This window comes from Gouania willdenowi, chromosome 9 (assembly GCF_900634775.1).
Source record: "Gouania willdenowi chromosome 9, fGouWil2.1, whole genome shotgun sequence".
Lineage (NCBI taxonomy): Eukaryota > Metazoa > Chordata > Actinopteri > Blenniiformes > Gobiesocidae > Gouania > Gouania willdenowi.
The window spans coordinates 3,342,753-3,361,320 of NC_041052.1; the positions used below are offsets into that span (position 1 = coordinate 3,342,753).

General features: G+C 34.5%; 2 protein-coding genes across 2 annotated transcripts in view; one reads left to right on the plus strand and one right to left on the minus strand.

The window, feature by feature from the left end:
• The window catches only part of c7a (complement component 7a), a 41,146-nt gene extending 36,147 nt beyond the window's left edge, over positions 1-4,999 (plus strand). Inside the window, exons 16-18 of the mRNA XM_028456889.1 lie at positions 3,592-3,688; positions 3,769-3,953; positions 4,726-4,999. Of these exons, the coding sequence (XP_028312690.1) occupies positions 3,592-3,688; positions 3,769-3,953; positions 4,726-4,910 (467 nt within the window). The 3' untranslated portion in view covers positions 4,911-4,999. The remainder of the gene's footprint in view (positions 1-3,591; positions 3,689-3,768; positions 3,954-4,725) is intronic.
• A 3,581-nt stretch (positions 5,000-8,580) lies between these two features.
• Positions 8,581-17,883, minus strand: rgs7bpa (regulator of G protein signaling 7 binding protein a). Its single transcript, XM_028458689.1, has 6 exons — positions 17,226-17,883; positions 15,253-15,419; positions 12,123-12,253; positions 10,859-11,003; positions 9,419-9,489; positions 8,581-9,350 (listed from the first exon to the last, which is right to left on the minus strand). Exons 1-6 carry the CDS (start codon positions 17,388-17,390, stop codon positions 9,259-9,261), a joined length of 771 nt encoding a protein of 256 aa, XP_028314490.1. The 5' UTR covers positions 17,391-17,883; the 3' UTR covers positions 8,581-9,258.
• Positions 17,884-18,568: the final 685 nt, after the last annotated feature.

The following is an 18,568-nucleotide window of genomic DNA, read 5'->3' on the forward strand; positions in this document are numbered from 1 at the left end:
GTTTTTTAGGGTCTAAAGAATGTCTAAATTCAATTTTTTTTTTTTTTTTTTTTAATTTTTAAAAAATATGCCTTACTAAAGCCTTACCGCCAAATTTAGGTGGTTCTTGATTTTTGTCAATAACTAGTGCCTTACAAAATTCTGAGTCCATTTTGAGTATGTGCATTATATTTGCAGTAGTTTTTAGGGTCTAATGATGGTCTTAACTGAATTTTTTTTTTTTTTTTTTAAATTTAAAAAAAAAAAAGCCTTACTAAAGCCTTACCTCCGATTTTGGGTAATTTTTGATTTTCTTTTTTTTTGGTGCCTTTCTCTATTCTTAGCCCATTTTAAGTATGTGCATTATATTTGCAGTAGTTTTTAGGGTCTAATGATGGTCTTAACTGAATTTTTTTTTTTTTTTTTTTGAAATTTAAAAAAAAAAAAAGCCTTACTAAAGCCTTACCTTTGATTTTGGGTAATTTTTGATTTTCTTTTTTTTTGGTGCCTTAGCCCATTTTAAGTATGTGAATTATATTTCCATTAGTTTTTAGGGTCGAATGATGGTCTAAACTCAATTTTTTTTTTTTTTTTGAAATTTAAAAAAAATATGCCTTGCAAAACCCTTATCTCCAATTTTGGGTTATTTTTGATTTTCTTTTTTTTGTGTGCCTTTCTCTTTTCTTAGCCCATTTTAAGTATGTGCATTATATTTCCAGTAGGGACTTAGGGTCTAAAGAATGTCTAAACTTAATTTTTTTTTTTTTTTTTAATTTTTAAAAAATATGCCTTACTAAAGCCTTACCGTCAAATTTGGGTGGTTCTTGATTTTTGTCAATAACTATAGCCTTACAAAAATCTGAGTCCATTTTGAGTATGTGCATTATATTTGCAGTAGTTTTTAGGGTCTAATGATGGTCTAAACTCAATTTTTTTTTTTTTTTTGAAATTTAAAAAAATATGCCTTGCTAAAGCCTTACCTCCGATTTTGGGTCATTTTTGATTTTATTTTTTTTTGGTGCCTGACTAAGTTCTTAGCCCATGTTAAGTATGTGCATTACATTTTCAGTAGTTTTTAGGAGCTAATGATGTTCTAAACTCATTTTTTATTTTTTGAAATTTTTGAAAAATATGCCTTACTAAAGCCTTACCTTTGATTTTGGGTAATTTTTTATTTATTTATTTTTTTTTTTGGTGCTGACTAAGTTATTAGCCCATTTTAAGTATGTGCATTATATTTGCATTAGTTTTTAGGTTCTAATGATGGTCTTAACTTATTTTTTTTTTGTAATTGATGAGAATGAACCTTTCGATAGATATTTTTCATGCATTTTCATTGAAGTTTAGGTGTGCTCCTCATATTTTAACTAGTTTTTAGGGTCTTTTCTCAGAAAAAAGAAAAATCTGAATTTTTATGTCTTGCAAGAGCCTTGTCTCAGAAATTACTTTCCTTAGTTTTACCTTGCACTGCACATTGGAGGTTATATTTTTCGATGGAATGGCCACGTATAGATAAGTCTCAGAACTGTGGGTGTTCTTCACATTTTTTACTTTTTGATTTTTTTTTTTTTTCTGTGCTGACTAAGTTCTTAGCCCATTTTAAGTATGTGCATTATATTTGCAGTAGCTTTTAGGGTCTAATGATGGTCTTAACTGATTATTATTATTTTTTTTTTTTTTGTGAAATTTAAAAAAATATGCCTTGCTTTTGCCTTTGATTTTTTTTTTTTTTTTTTCTGTGAAATTTAAAAAAATATGTCTTTCCTTTGATTTTGGGTAATTTTTGATCTTTTTTTTTTTCTGTGCTTGACTATGTTCTTGGCCCATTTTAAGTATGTGCATTACATTTTCAGTAGTTTTTGGGAATTAATTATGGTCTCAACTCAAATTTTATTTTTTGAAATTTTTGAGAAATATGCCTTACTAAAGCCTTACCATCAAATTTGGGTGGTTCTTGATTTTTGTCAATATCTAGACAATATCTAAACTCAATTTTTTTTCTTTTTTGAAATATGAAAAAAATATGCCTTGCTAAACCCTTACCTCCAATTTTTGGTAATTTTTGATTTTCTTTTTTTTTTGGTGCCTGACTCAGTTCTTAGCCCATTTTATGTATGCACATTATATTTGCAGTATGTTTTAGGGTCTAATGATGGTCTTAACTCATTTTTTTGGAATTTTTAAAAAAAAAAATGCCTTACTAAAGCCTTACCACCAAATTTGGGTGGTTCTTGATTTTTGTCAATAACTAGAGCCTTACAAAATTCTAAATCCATTTTGAGTATGTGCATTATATTTGCAGTAGTTTTTAGGGTCTAATGATGGTCTTAACTCAATTTTTATTTTTTTGAAATTTTTGAAAAATATGCCTTACTAAAGCCTTATCTTTGATTTTTGGGAGATTTTTCATTTTCGTCATTTTTTGTGCCTGACTCTAATCTTAGCCCATTTTAAGTATGTGCATTATTTTTGCAGTATTTTTTAGGGTCTAATGATGGTCTTAACTCAATTTTTTGGAAATGTTTTAAAAATATGCCTTACTAAAGCCTTACCTTTTATTTTCGGTGAGTTTTGATTTCTGTCATTTTTGTGCCTTACTAACTTTTTAGCAGATTTTAAGTATGTGTATTATTTTTGCAGTCGTTTTTAGGGTCTAATGATGGTCCTAACTAAATTTTTATTTTTTGAAATATTTCAAAAATATGCCTTGCTAAAGCCTTACCTCCAATTTTGGTTGATTTTTTTTTTTTTTTTTTTTGGCATTTTTTGTGCCTTACTGCTTTTTTAGCCCTGTTTAAGTACATGCATTATATTTCAGATAATTTTTAGGGTCTAATGATGATCTAAAGTAAAAAAAAAAAAATTAAATTTTGAAATTAAAATGCCTTGCCAAAGCCTTACTTTCAATTTTGAGAGATTTTTCATTTTCGTCATTTTTTGTTCCTGATTCTATTCTTAGCCCATTTTAAGTATGTGCATTATATTAGCAGTAGTTTTTTGGGTCTTATTATGGTCTTAAAATATTTTTTTTTTTTTTTTTAATTTTTAAAAAATATGTCTTGCTAAAGCCTTACCTCCAATTTTGGTTGATTTTTTTTTTTTTTTTTTTTGGCATTTTTTGTGCCTTACTGCTTTTTTAGCCCTGTTTAAGTACATGCATTATATTTCAGATAATTTTTAGGGTCTAATGATGATCTAAAGTAAAAAAAAAAAATTAAATTTTGAAATTAAAATGCCTTGCCAAAGCCTTACTTTCAATTTTGAGAGATTTTTCATTTTCGTCATTTTTTGTTCCTGATTCTATTCTTAGCCCATTTTAAGTATGTGCATTATATTAGCAGTAGTTTTTTGGGTCTTATTATGGTCTTAAAATATTTTTTTTTTTTTTTTTTAATTTTTAAAAAATATGTCTTGCTAAAGCCTTACCTCCAATTTTGGGTGTTTGTTGATTTTTGTCCATTTTTAGTGCCTTACAAATTTCGAAGTCCATTTTGAGTATGTGCATTATATTTCCAGTAGTTTTTAGGGTCTATCATATCTTTACCTTATGTTTTATTGTCCCACCCCTATTATGCATTTATTAATGTTTTAAATATATTTTGTATCCCACAGTTCCGATTTTAAAGCCTCAAACTACCACTGTGGAATGTAAACCGTGGCAAAAGGTCCTCAGAGGACAGTGTGTGTGCAAATCGCCCTCTGAATGCAGGTATGGCTTTAGGTTTTGGTCTGATTGACATTATTTTGGAATGTATTCAATGTTTTTATGTGTGTTTTTGGTGAGTATAGTTCATCTCTGGAGCTCTGTGCCACATCACCTACAGGCCGTAAGTCACTTATTTTGAACGTTTGCAAAATGCATGCATTGATGTGCATGGGAAGGACCTACTTAATAGCAGAGGACAGCGCCTGCACGTGGTCAAAGCCTGACACTGCAGGCTGCAGCAACTGCCAGATGTGGGAGAACTGTGATGGTAAGATTGTTTTTACACATTTATGATGTAATTATAATGAAATTGGAATGGAGTTCAGATAATTGACTTTGTAATTGTAACTGGCATGGAAATTCATAAATTAAAAACTGTCAAATACGATTCAATTAAAATGAATAATTCTCAAATTATGTTTCATATAAAGTTTTCCTGCTATTATTATTATTTCTTTAAATGAAATTGAGGGATTTACTGACACAAAAAAAAACCAGATGCCCATATATATATAAATAGAAAATTAAACACATAAAATATACAAAAATGCACACAGATTCCAAAAATAAAATAACTTAGCAAAATAAAATACACAAAATTATTCTAAAACCTACAAAATTACAGAGCATCATACAAAATGACTCCAAGAATATTGAAAATCAGAGAAAAATAAACATAATGACTCCAAAAAACATACAATACAGAAAACTACAAGAAATGATTCCAAGAAACATACAAAAATACACAAAACTAGCGAAAAAATACACACAATGATTCTAAAACCTACAAAATTACAGGAAAAAGACTCAAAAAGATACAAAATTGCAGATAAATACACAACATAAATCAAAAAATATACAAAATTACAAAATTATAGAAATTTATTTAAAAACACTTTACAATTACAGGAAAAATACACATGCAAAAGATACGAAAAATCACAGAAAAATAAACATGACTCCAAAAAGATATAATACAGGAAAAATAATCCAAAAAATGTACAAAATTTGTGATTCAGTGTGTGTGTGTGTGTGTGTAGGTCCAACCAACAGCTGTGTGTGTAAGGATTCTGCAGACTGCTCCATCCAGGGCATTGACGTGTGTGTGCGTGTGGGAGAGGATGAAACCAGTACCAGTCAGACCATGAATGAGTGTGAGGCAGGACTGCGTCGATGTAAGGGGGAAAAGGTGACGGTGGTCGGCATCCAGCCCTGCCCTCACTGAGGAATCACAAAGTGAAACAAACATCCATGATTGCTTTACAAACTTTATCATGCTTGGAAATAAATAAAAAGTTATTATGTGTCTCTTCATATCTTTGAGAGAAAATGTTGCTCTAGGTCAGAAATGGTGAAGTAAAGTAACACAAAAACACAAAATGATGCCAAAAACACATCACAACAACAAATATACAAACATTTTACTAAAACAACATACAATATTACAGAAAATTACACAAAATGACTCCAAAAATCATGCAAAAATACACAAAATGATCCATAAACAGACAAAATTACAAAATCATATACAAAATGACTCCAAAAAACAAATAACATAATTATACAAAAATTGATTAAAACAACATACAATATTACAGAAAAGTACACAAAATAACCCCAAAAATCAAACATTGCAGAGAAATACCCCAAATTACTCCAACAGAATATACAAATTACAAAAATCATACATAAATATGAAAAATTAGAATAATTTTCAGAAAAAAACACAAAATGATACCATGAACATACAATAATACAGAAAAGTACACAAAATGATTTAAAACAACATGCAAAAATGCACAAAATCATTCCATAAACATTAAAAATTACAGAAAATATGGAAAATGACTCCAAAGAAAATATACAAAATACACAGAAAAATACTTAAAATGACCTGTTCTTTGCTCTAGTGATGCTCAGATTGGTCATTATTTTAAATGATTGTTGAAAATGTGACCCTTGGATTAGATAATTACATTTATTAAGTCACAAAAGTGTCCAATTTCTGCTTTAGTCAAACACCATCTTAGTGCGAAACTCTGTATAAACACTGTTGAAGTATTTCCACTCTAAGCTCCTGCAGCTTTTCTAAAGCAGCAGCTTGTTCTCATCAATTTGTTTTATACGCATCAAACACCAAAAACTAGGTCTTCATTTGGAGGAAAATAGCAAAGCAAAAATGGTTTGAAAAATCTACTTTTTGGATGGAGATGATTCATTTTTGAAGAAATGTCCTGTTTGCATTTAGCCAGAGATAATATCCGACCTGCCAAGAAAAGACAGAATATTAATCCTACTACTGGCACGCTGCCCTTTCAGTGTGTGTGTGTGTGTGTGTGTGTGTGTGTGTCAATGTTGGATAATGGCTCAAAGGAAGCTGAGAGCAGTACAAATGTTCTCTGTGGAGATACATGGAGTATCAGACTGTTTTTTTGGTGCAGTGTTAGTATGTGCTTTAGAACATTTACACCAAATTGATACGATATGGGAGAAGTTGACTGCTTGGATTCATTGCTGGGAGACCGGGACTCAAAGCTACTGAAATTGTGCTAGCCTGAATCCACCATCTGGAACTTTGTTTCTGAACCAGATCAACTCAAGGTCATCACACGTCATCTGACTGTATCAGAAATGGAGCAATTTCAACCCCTTCGTTGGCCCTCCGTCCACCCTCCCACCCCGCAAGCTACAGGAGAGGCGGGAGAAGCGCCCACAAAAGGCTGCACGCACTCGCCCCCCAGCTGCTGGCAATTCTTTTCTTTCTCCACCCTAAACTCCCAACCCCCACCTTCCCCTTCTTCTTCCCCCGACAACAAAATAACCCACAAAATGACTCCAAACACACAAAATATAAATAAAAATTTCAATGAAAACAATGAACAACAACATATGAAATTCTACAATAATTCAGCCATTTTAAACTACAAATTTTTCACAAACCCTGCAATTTTTCCCCTGAATTATTCCACATATTAATTGAATCTCAAGTGGGCCACAGGTTTTAGGTGAAAAACCAACAAGTCCAAGTTTGCACTTTGTTATAAATTAGATATATATATAGAAGGCATCAACAATATCTAGGTAATGAATGACAGATACTTAAATGTCCTTTGATTTATTTATTTTCTGACAAATTTTTATTTAATTTGGAGAGATTTGGTGGAATAATTAAAGAAAAATTGCATTGAAAAACTTGATTATTTAGTCATTTACACAATAATTCATGCTTTAGCTCTCATTTTCACTTTCTCCTGCGGGCCGAATCGGATGCTCTGAAGGGCCGGATTTGGCCCCCGTCCCTTGAGTTTGACTTTTTAAATCATTTATATTTGGAAGTTCAAACTAAGGCACATTAATGTGTAATTTTAATGTTGTTTTGTTATGATTCATGTTTTGTGGTTTTTTGGTGTTTTCGGACAGTTTTTAAAAATGTTTTTTGTTGTTTTCATTTTGTATATTTTCAGTTTTTAATGTTTATTTTTGTAGTCATTTTGTATATTTTTGACATTTTTCATGTGCTCGTTTTTATTTAGGATCAAACTCTCCTGTAGGAAGTGGTTCTGTTTAAAATGGACAATCCTGATGTTTTGTCGCCCCTCAGTGGACAAACGTGCTAACTACATGCACACACACAAACACAAACCCCTTCATTAATTTCAATAACAAAAGTTTTATTAAGAATGTAAACTAGACTATATCAGCTTGAACTACTGTACCTTTACCATGCCATAAACACAGATCTGTCTCTTTAATCACACACACACACACACACACACGCACACACACACACACACTTCGCCATCCTTGTGTGTATTTACAGATCAAATGTCTCCATTCATAGATACTGTGTGCAAAGCAGTGTTCATTACCGTCTCATTCTATCAGTTAAACTTGGTACAGGTTCTTGGTTCATGGAAGACTAAATTAAGCACATTGAGAAGAAAAAAAACAAGAAACAGAAAACAGTGATGAACATACTGTGCACTAACCCAGTGGTTCTCAACCTTTTAAGCCTGCAACCCCCCCAAAAAATAAAGGTTCCAGAGAGCGGGGACCCCCACTGTAGCTGAAGGTGGTTGAACACAGACATGAACATTGAAGAACAGTCATGTGGAGACAGGACCATCTATAAGGGGGAATAAAGGGGAGAGATTTTTGGGGTCCATCCATAAAGTCAGTAAAATGATGGTCCATTGTTCTATGAATCTGTGATAACCACATTTATTTATTCATCTGAATAAAATCCACTGTTATCCAGGAACGTTTATTATTATTATAGTCATCTTAAAGATGGAAATCCTTGTTTTAATCAGAAGTAAAATGGGTTAAAAGTGATCAAAAATGGTAGAAAAGGGGGTGAAATGGGATTTTAAAAAACAGGAATTGGCTCAAATCGGACAGAAAAAGTGGTAAAAAGGTTTCAAAGTGTCAATATTGGCTTGAAAGTGGCAGAAAAATGCAGGAACAATTGGTGAAAAATGGCAGATAATGAGCAAAACAAATCGTGAACGTCGGTACATCAAAAATAAGCATGAAATATGGTGAAAAGACGTCAAAAGTGACAATAATGGGTCAACACACAGTATGTGGAAAAGAGGTGTACAGAGTTTACAAGTGCTGAAAATGTCTTGAGAGTGGAAACAATATGCAGAAATTTGATGAATGAGTGTCAGAAATGGGAGTAATGTAGCAAAAAAGCATTAAAAGGATCAAAAAATGTCAAGAAAAAGTGATAAAAATAGGTTAAAATATGGCAAGTTTGGTGTAGTTGCAAAAAAAGGTAAAAACAAAAAAAGAAGCTAAAATTGGTGGTGAAATAGGATTCTAAAACAACAGAAATTGGTTAAAAGTTGACAGATAAAGTGGTAAAAAGGGTTGAAAGTGTCAATGGGGTAATGTAATTTAAAAAGTAGGAACTATTAGTTTAAACTGGCAAATGATGGACATGACAAATGGTGAATGTGGTTAAATTGGCAAAAATAAGCAAAAATGGGCTCAAATTGTTCAAAAAATATTCTTAGCTCCTTGAAGGCAGCTGGCGACTCTCTCCCAGTGTCTCGCGACCCCAAATGGGGTCTTGACCCCAAGGCTGAGAACCCCTGCACTACAACCTGTGAGCTCAGCATAGACAGACAAAGACTTTGCATTTGCCTTTTTCATGTATTTGAACGGCTTCTAGTCATCAGTGATCACATTGTTTGTGACAAACACACATTTATATTCCCTTTGTTTGTTTTTTAATAAATCAATAAAGCATAAATCATTGTTTCATACAGTCCGTGTGGTGGAAACAACAGAATAATTGTCCTCATCAGGGGGATGTGCAGAAATCTAACCTCCTTTACCAAAAAAACGGTTGAAAAATACCTTAAAATATAAGTTCATGACTTTAGTTTTCACTTACATTTATTCTTTGTATTACAAAATAAAATTCCAAAATGGGCAGCCTTTAAAAAAAAAAAAAAAAAAAAAAGAAGAGAAGATTCATTTAAAAATGGCAGTAATTGATTGGTGGGAGACACGAGTGGTGAAGGATTGTGGGTAATGGTGTCTTTGCCACTGAGGCAGGACCCTTAGCTGGTAACCAGGCAACAGAGACCAAAGAAACGCCTCTTCCTCTGTCGGACCAGTGGGTAGGGAGTCAGGTTCAGCAGACTGCTGTCGTCTAAGGTAGGAAACATAAGGTAACGTCAGCTGTAACTCACCTCAGGGACAGATGTTTCAGTGTCTCACCTTGGTTCTTTAGTGGTAAAGGCATCGTCTCCCTGAGTTTACTGAGAAGATTCTTCATCTCCCTCATGTCCCTGCACACACAGCAACGCTTACAACGCACATACCTTTAAAGTGAAGCATTTATTCTCAATATTATTTGTATTTAAAAGTCTAGCGAAGCTGAAAAAGTAAAGGTGCAACTGGTAACCCTCAGTCTCCAAAATAACCCCAAAAACGCACAATTTAAAAAAAACAAAAACAAAAAAGGACAACAATCTACAAAATGACTCCAAAAACATATGCAAAATTACAATAAATATATAAAATAACCAAAAAATAATGCAAAAATGACTACGAGAACTCCCAACAACAACAAATCTGCACAAAATGTACTAAACGTCAACAAAAAGATAAAAAAAAAATCACTTAAAAAATAAGCAAAACAACAAAAATACACAAACTGACTACAAAAATAAACATTAAAAACCGAAAATATACAAAATCACAACAAAAAATTAAAAAATCACTCAGAAAACACAAAACTAAACATAAAACAAACAAAACACACAAAGTGACAAAAAAAAACAACATTTTTCTAAAAACATATATTACAGACAAGTACACAAAATGACAACAACAATTTACAAAGCGTCAACAAAAATACATAAAAGGAGAACAGAAATACACAAAATGACAACAACAATTTACAAAGTGTCAACAAAAATACATAAAAGGAGAACAGAAATACACAAAATGACAAAAAATATAGACAGAATAGCTGTCAAATGTCAACAAAAACACACACTGACTCAGACAACATCAAATAATAAAACTACACAAAATGAATGATAACAAACAAAAACACATGAAAAATACACACAATGAATCAAAAAACATTTTTCTTTTTTTTAAAAAAAGATTTACACAAAATGACAACAATTATACACAGAATAGCTATAAAATGTACTGAACAATAACAAAAATAAACAAACATGACTTCAAAAACAAGCTAAACAACATAAATACACAGAATGACAAAAAAAAACTCAAAAAGGGAGAATTATTAGGTCTCGGGGAAAAAAACAAAAAAACGACTGCTGTATTGATGCTCAGATTATTCTAAATGCTGACGTTAATGTTGATAATGTGGCCTTTGTTGTGTTTTCTGCTGTCATTATAAGACACTATTATCACTAATAACAGACATTTCAAATAGATATTACTTGTAAACATTAAAATATTTGACACTACAAATCTACAGACCATCAAAGACAAATTGTAATTTAGGAATAAAGCATTTTATTACATTTGTTTCAATATTTCAGTGCTTGTGATTTTATCTTAATTTTATGTTATTATAAATATAAATTTTATGCAAAACATCCCAAGTCTTCCCTTTGACTCTGAACAGCTGATGTCTGTCACCATGTGATAATATGTCTATATGCACTATGCACTTACTTTTCTATGTTTTCTATGTCAGTAGCGACCAGCCAGCAGAGCTGAGGGCAGTCTGTGGGGGAGGACGAGGTTTCTTCCAGGATGGGGATGTCAGAGCTCTCTTCAGTCTTACACTCCAGCCCAGAGGGACCACATGATTCCTTCCCTAAAGCACACAAAGAGACGTTTACCATCATGACCTTATTATCACACTATCCAACACAAATGCATGGGCAGGCCGATTCCTTAACGCTGACTCAACTCAAAATATTCACAAAATTACAACAAACTACACAAAAGAATGACAAAAATATACGAAATGAATCCAAAAATATACACATTTACAACAAAACATACAAAAGAACCAAAAAAAATGCACAAAATAACTATGAAATAGAGAAAATAACAGAAAATGTACAAAATGAAAAGAAAAACTTTTTACTGCCAAAAAACAAAATGATTATAAAAACACACAAAATAACAAATAAAACCTACAAAATGACAACATAAATACACAAAATAACGCACACTAAACCAGCATACAGAGAATAACTCCATAAACCCACAAAACAAAGACAAAAATATACAAAATGAATCCAAAAAAGGTATAAAATTATGTCAAAAATACACAAAATGACTCATAATCATCATAACATCCACAAGAAGAGCAAAAACAAACCTAGAACTCCAAAAACACACAAAATAACAAATACAACCTACAAAATGACAACAAGACATAAAATTCATCCAAAAAATGTACAAAATGTTGACAAAAACACACAAAACGACTCATAACACGCATAAGAACAGCAAAAACAAACCTAGAACTCCAAAAACACACAAAATGACAAGTAAAACCTACATAACGACAACATATAGACATAAAATGACTCTGAATAACACACACAAAAACAAAGAACAACTCCAATAATAAACAAAAAGATGACAAAAACACATCACATCAACAAAAACACACAGAATAACAGAAAAAAAACACACAAACCCTTTCTTGTTTCATGTGTTAATGCACAGATTGGTCATTATTCTAAATACTGACATGAATGTTGATCATGTGACCCCGTAATCAGATACAATCGCTTATTTTTAGTCTGCTGTGATAAACGTTGCCTATCTCTGCCCGGTTGCAAAAAGTACTTGAAACATTGCATGAGTTGAGCATTGGTTTCATTGCCCAAACAATGCTTTTAATGGCTGTGAACTACTTCAAATGAGTGCCTTGAGTCCATATGTGTATAATTTTTTGCATTAATTAGAAAGGCTGGACCTTTTCTGTGCAGCTGCAGGGATCCTAGAAGGCAGACAGATTTGAGCATCTCTGTGATGTACATCTCCAGACAACACTGCAGCTGGATGAAGAGCCGACAGATCTCAGGGTGGATCTCTCCATCCTCCGGTCTGGAACAGGAGAAAAAAGCCAATACGAGGTCACTGATGGAAATCGACAGTTATAGCATTAGCGCTAACAAAAACCATTGGGTGGGTTATTATCCCCCAGAGATCCAATGAAAGACAATTCTATAAATAGCCAAACTATCTCACCTCATTGATTATTTAGTAAAAGTAAAACTAGCAAAATACCAACTGTTCAACATGGGTGTGTTTACATCGTTATCCCATCCTTTGATTAGTTTATATCAGTGTTTTAAAATTAATAAATTTACTTCCTGGGCGATATTATTTGACCTTTTTAAAGTAAAGTAAACATGGATTAAAGAACTTTACTAACCAAGTCATTAAAACAACAATAAATGGCTTAAATTCCTGGTGAACATTAATCAGAGTAAATAGAAATAAAGGAAAACTGAGTGATGACACATACTACACATTGATAATTACAATTTATCCAATGAGTCACAAAGTTATAGAGGATTCATTTTAGTTGTGGCCACTTTAATAACAACCAAGTGCCCCCATTATACGTCTTAATGCTGTAAATGTTGACAGTGAGAATGATTTGAAAGTGACAGAAGTATTTATATATTTTCCTGATCCAGACATCAGCAACTGGTGGCTCTGGGGCCACATGAGGCCTTTGGTTGAATTTTGTGCAGCTCCAAATGCAAGTAAATGCATAAAATAACTCCCAAAACAGAGAAATTGACAATAAATACATAAAATTACTCAAAAACACACAGAAAATAACAAAAAAAAAAATACACAAGATTACACCAAATTACACAAAACACATACAAAGCTACAGAAAATAAATAAATAGGACAACAAAAATGAATCCTAAAAAAAACCCCAACAAAAATACACAAAACTTACTCCATAATAAACACAGAACAAGATCAGTCAGAGAGCAGAAACCTTGGCCGGGTGTGCTGCTGTATGATCAGAACAGAAAGTCAAAAGCCACTTATGACTGGAACATGTAATGTGCGAAGTCACCAGCAGGAGGTGCTGTAGAACCAACTTAAAAGAGCTGAACATAGGGATTTATTGATTTCACAAACTAATCTAGAATCAGTATGTTGATGACTGAAAAATATACAAAATAACAACAAAAATACACAAAATGACAGTAAAACAACAGAAATACCCAAAATGATAAGAAGATTTATAAAAATTACACAAAATGACCCAAAAACACACACAAAGCAACAACAAAAAATACACAAAATAACCCAGAATAACCAGGCAGTCACCTAACCCGTCTAATTCCAGCTCTGGATCTCCAGTTGTTTGTAATATTACCTGGAGTGTTTGCAGAGGTTTGCTCCTGATGATACAGTATGATTATGATTATTATAAATTAAATAATAAGAAATATTAAGGTAAGTATACTGCTCTGTTGAGTTGTTAATTGAATGTTTTATCATGTAAAGCACATTGAGTTGCCTTGTGTATGAAATGCGCTATACGAATAAATTGGCCTTGCCTTGCCTTGCCTTACCTCAGAACATGTTCAGGCTATTGTGAACAGCGACTTGTCGTATTTAGAATGTACACAGAGACACAGAATGTACAGTTGACCACACATCACTGAGATTATTACCAACAGAGATATCCCTGTGAGGCACTCTGTGCATTAGTGTTGGTGCACAGCAGCTAATGGAAAGTGATCGTTTACAGCGTGTTGTTGTTGTGATTGGATTCTGATAACGCTCCTTTGGCCAGAAGAAAGTATGTGTGTTTGTGTGCTCAGATATGTGTCTTTTCTTATGCTCTAAATAATTGGTCCTCAACCTTTTCAGCTGTGAAAACCACATTTATTTATATATTCATCTGAATAATATCCACTGTTATCCAGGAAGTTTACTATTATTTGTGCCATAGTATATAGTCATCTTAAAGATGTAAATCCTTGTTTTAATCACAAATAAATAAATAATGGGTTAAAAGTGAAAAAAAAAAAAAAAAAAAAACTGGTGGAAAAGGAGGTGAAATGGGATTTTTAAAACCACAGAATTTGGGTAGAAGTTCATAGAAAAAGTGGTAAAAAGTGTCAATATTAGCTAAAAAGTGATAGAAAAAAAGTAGGAACAATTAGTTATAACTGGCAGATAATAAATTGGCAAAAAATAAACATGAAATATGGTGAAATAAGGTTAAAAGTGACAATAGTTCAACATATGCAACATTAGGTGGAAAAGTGGTGGAAAGGATTTAAAAATGCTGAAAATGTCTTGAAAGTGGACAAAATGTGCAGAAAAAGGCATTGAAATGTGATGGAAAAGTGGCAGAAATGGGAGTAATATAGCAAAAATGCATTAAAAGGACCAAAAAAATGTCAAGAAAATAGGTTGAAATAAGGTAAGTTTGGTGTAGTTACAGAAAAAGGGTGAAAAATAAGCAAAGATTGGTGGTGAAATAGGATTCTAAAAAACACAGAAATTGGTTAAAAGTTGACAGATAAAGTGGTAAAAAGGGTTCAAAGTGTCAATATTGGCTTGAAAGTGGGGTAATACAATATAAAAAGTAGGAACTATTAGTTTAAACTGGCAAATAATGGACATGACAAATAGTGAACGTTAAATTGGCAAAAACAACCATGAAATATGATGAAAAGAGGTTTAAAGTGACAATAATGGGTCAATATATGTGACATTTGGTGGAAAAATGGTAGAAAGGGTTTATAACTGCTGAAAATGTCTTGAAAGTGGAAAAAATGTGCAGAAAAGGGATTGAAATTGTCAGAAATGGGAGTAATGTAGGAAATTATGGCAAGAAAAAGTGATGAAAATAGATTAAAATATGGAAAGTTTGGTGTAGTTGCAGAAAAAGGGGAAAAAATCAGCAAAAATGGGCTGAAATTGTTAAATAAAAATATTTTTTTGTTTCTTGAAGGCATGTGGCGACCCCCTCCCATTGTCTCACAACCTCAAATAAGGTCCTGACCTTTAGGTTGAGTACCCCTGGTCTAAATGAGAACAACATCAGTCTTCACTCACCCAGATATCAAGGAGAGGCTGTGGTGTGCAGCCCGGGCCATCTCACAGCCTTTGGTTCTGGTCTTTAACATCTCGGCCCGTAGAGATGGACAGTCCACCGTGATCTCCCCGATGGAGATGACCAGCTCACGGTACAGAGCCACCAGTGTGTTGAACTCCTGCACAATCTGTGTGTATAGCACAAGCAAACACACATTAAATATTATAACTCACATTCAGTTTATTAACACATAGAAACCCGAACCTGAACCCAAGAAAATGGCTGGGCATTGATCAGAAATGGCACGACTAAGAACATATGGATTATGTTCAATGAGACCATTAAACAGAAATATTTTTTTTTTTTAAATCACAAAAAGTAATGATTTACTCGGTAACGGTTGAGTGTAAAAATATAAAAAATGATTTTACTTCTTTTAAAACATACGTAAGTACAAGTAAAATTACTTATTTAGAAATATATATTAAAAAATCTACAAGTATCCACAAAAACAACTAAATTACAGTAATGTGAGTACTTGTAATCCATTACTTTCACCTCTGCTTATAATGGTTCAAATGTGTTATTTGTAGCCTGTAATCGTGGGTATTGAACTGATACACCTCCTGCATCCACCATATCATTAATAGGAGTTGTGATGTAGGGCTGGGCGATATGGGCCAAAACTCAAATCTCTATATTTGTTTCTCAAAATTGCGATATACGATATAAATCTTGATCATTTTCATTCAAATGACGTCTGACCAGAAAGATAATTCAGGGTTAAATGTGTGTGTGCAAAATACTACACAGGCACATTTATTAACAAATGGTTACACAATATGTGCCTCATTTGGCTTTTTCTCCTCTAAGGGACAGCACGTGTGAGTGAGTTCTTTAGTGTGGCTTGTTTAGGGGAAGGTCTGGATTAGAACGCACTCAGAAATCCATCTAACTGTGCTTTTCATGCTTTTCCGAGAAATAGTGAAAGCAGCGACTCCTAAAACTAGTATTTTAAAACAAAATAAGCTATAAAATAAAAATAGATCCATATAGGCTTCATTGAATTTTCTGTATCGCCAAAATAGAAAAATCAATATATCTTGAATCTCGATATATTGGCTAGCCGTAGCTCTAACATACCTGTAATCGTGGGCAGGGCCGGCTTTGCCGCGAGGCAACCCAGGCGGCCGCCTAGGGCGCCATCTGTTAGAGGGTGGCAAATTGCAGCCCCCCCAAAAATAAAAATAATAATTTAAAAATGTTTAATAAACGTGAAGCACCCGCTTTAAAATCACTATACATGTTTTTTTCTTAATTATAATTACATTTATTTCTATAGTTTTTATCATTTCCAGTCATCTCACGCCTGGTGTGGAGCCAAGACTGAAACTTTATTTGTTAATTTCTCTCTTTCAAGTACCCCGTGTATTGCCATTGCGTACTCTAGGGGTACACGTATCCCCATTTGAGAACCCTTGGCCTAGGGCACCGAATGACCTAAAGCCCTACTTGTAATCGTGGGTATTGAACTGATGCACCTCCTGCATCTGCCTTATCATTAATAGGAGCTGATGATGATGATGATGATGATGATGATGATGATGATGTATAAAGCAAAGCTCCATCACTGCTGTCTATCAGAACACGGGACATGAGTCAGTGCTCTATCACACACATAATGATGAACTTTATCCCAAAGCTGCAGTCTTTGGTTTCCGTTGTGCTGCTGCTGCTGCTGCTGCATGTGCACGGTAGATGCACGCTACTATGTGCACAGTTCTATGTGCACACTACTATGTGCACACCGATCAAACCCAAGCAAATGCATGCATCTATTTTTAGGCTGTCACACCGGGGCTATATGCGGTGTGCACCAGCTGTCGCCTCATGCACGCACGGGATGGTCCTGGAACAAAGGGAGCTGCTGGTAATCAGGTCGCATGCAGACTAGAGCTCGTGCATAGGCAGGCAGTGGTTGACGCAGACCTACCATTCTGCAGTCGGCCACTGCGCGCTGTGCTCTGCGGGAACTCTCGGTGCTCTCCCGCCTCTCCGGCTCCTGGTACGGAGGCTTGTTGTTGCCGATCTGGAAGATGTTGCCTGCACCGGCGGCGGATCTGGGGCGATTTTTGCGCCCATTCGATGCAGAACTCATGCATACACACGCACTATTATAACAGCCCTAAGACAGAATGATTCCAGTGCGTCTCTTCTGTGCAAAACTCACCGCCGTGCACCGATGCTGCTGTGTGATGTTCCCAGTCCCTCTACTGCAGGAGGAGAGGAGATGAGTGGATATCAGGGCTGTAGACTGTGTAGAGCGCAGGGAAAGCGCCCCTGTTTCCTCTCCGCATCGCCTCCACTGCGTCTGGGCGAGAGTCACCTTCACTCCAGCAGCGCACGGTGCAAGGAGGAGAAGGAGAACCCTTATTCCCTGCACCCAGCCCAGCCCTATAGCCCTATAGCCCAGCCCAGAGCCCAGAGAGAGTCAAGTGGAGCTGAGGTGTCCTCCTCTGACGCACAGATGTCAGCAACAATCACCGTTTCGCTCCAAACGCAAACATTTCTGTGGATCGTGCAGCGCTAGATAACGATCTTTCACAGGCTCAGCCCGTTGTGGAGTCACTGCGGCTCCCAGTGTCAGTGTCCGACTCCTCACCACACACACACACACACACACACACACACACACACACACACACACACGCACACACACACGCACACACACACACACACACACACACACACACACACACACACACACACACACACACACACACACACACACACACACACACACACACACACACACACACACAGTGCTGGAGGAGGAGAATCACGCACTAACTGTGAGATAAACACCTCTATAACAGCTCCAGTCCGTCTCCGTGTGTTAACCTTGGAGCTGCTGCTGCAGGCCCCGCGTGGCAAGCCAGTGGGAATGATGCTGGGAGCACTGGGGGGCCCCTCCAGACCCTCACCTGAGTTTGGAGAAACATGAACTTCTAAATCTAACAGGTTTCAATAAAAACAAAAACTGCATTAAATGTTCATTTTTAATTCATAAAGTGGGTCATGTCCAAAAGTTGTGCATGTTGAGTTGTGAACCTTAAATGAAAACTCCAACACAGGTTGTTCGGTGCCTATAGGCCAGAGTGGACTTTGACAAAAGTTAAAATAAGATATAAAAGTTTCAGTAGAAGGAAATTTCTACATTTCCTGTTTGGTTTCACTAGTCAGTAACACAAATCTTTAAACCAAAGAACACAATGTGCAAAAAACACAAAATAATTATATAGAATAGAACAAGAATTAAAATAAAATAAATATGAA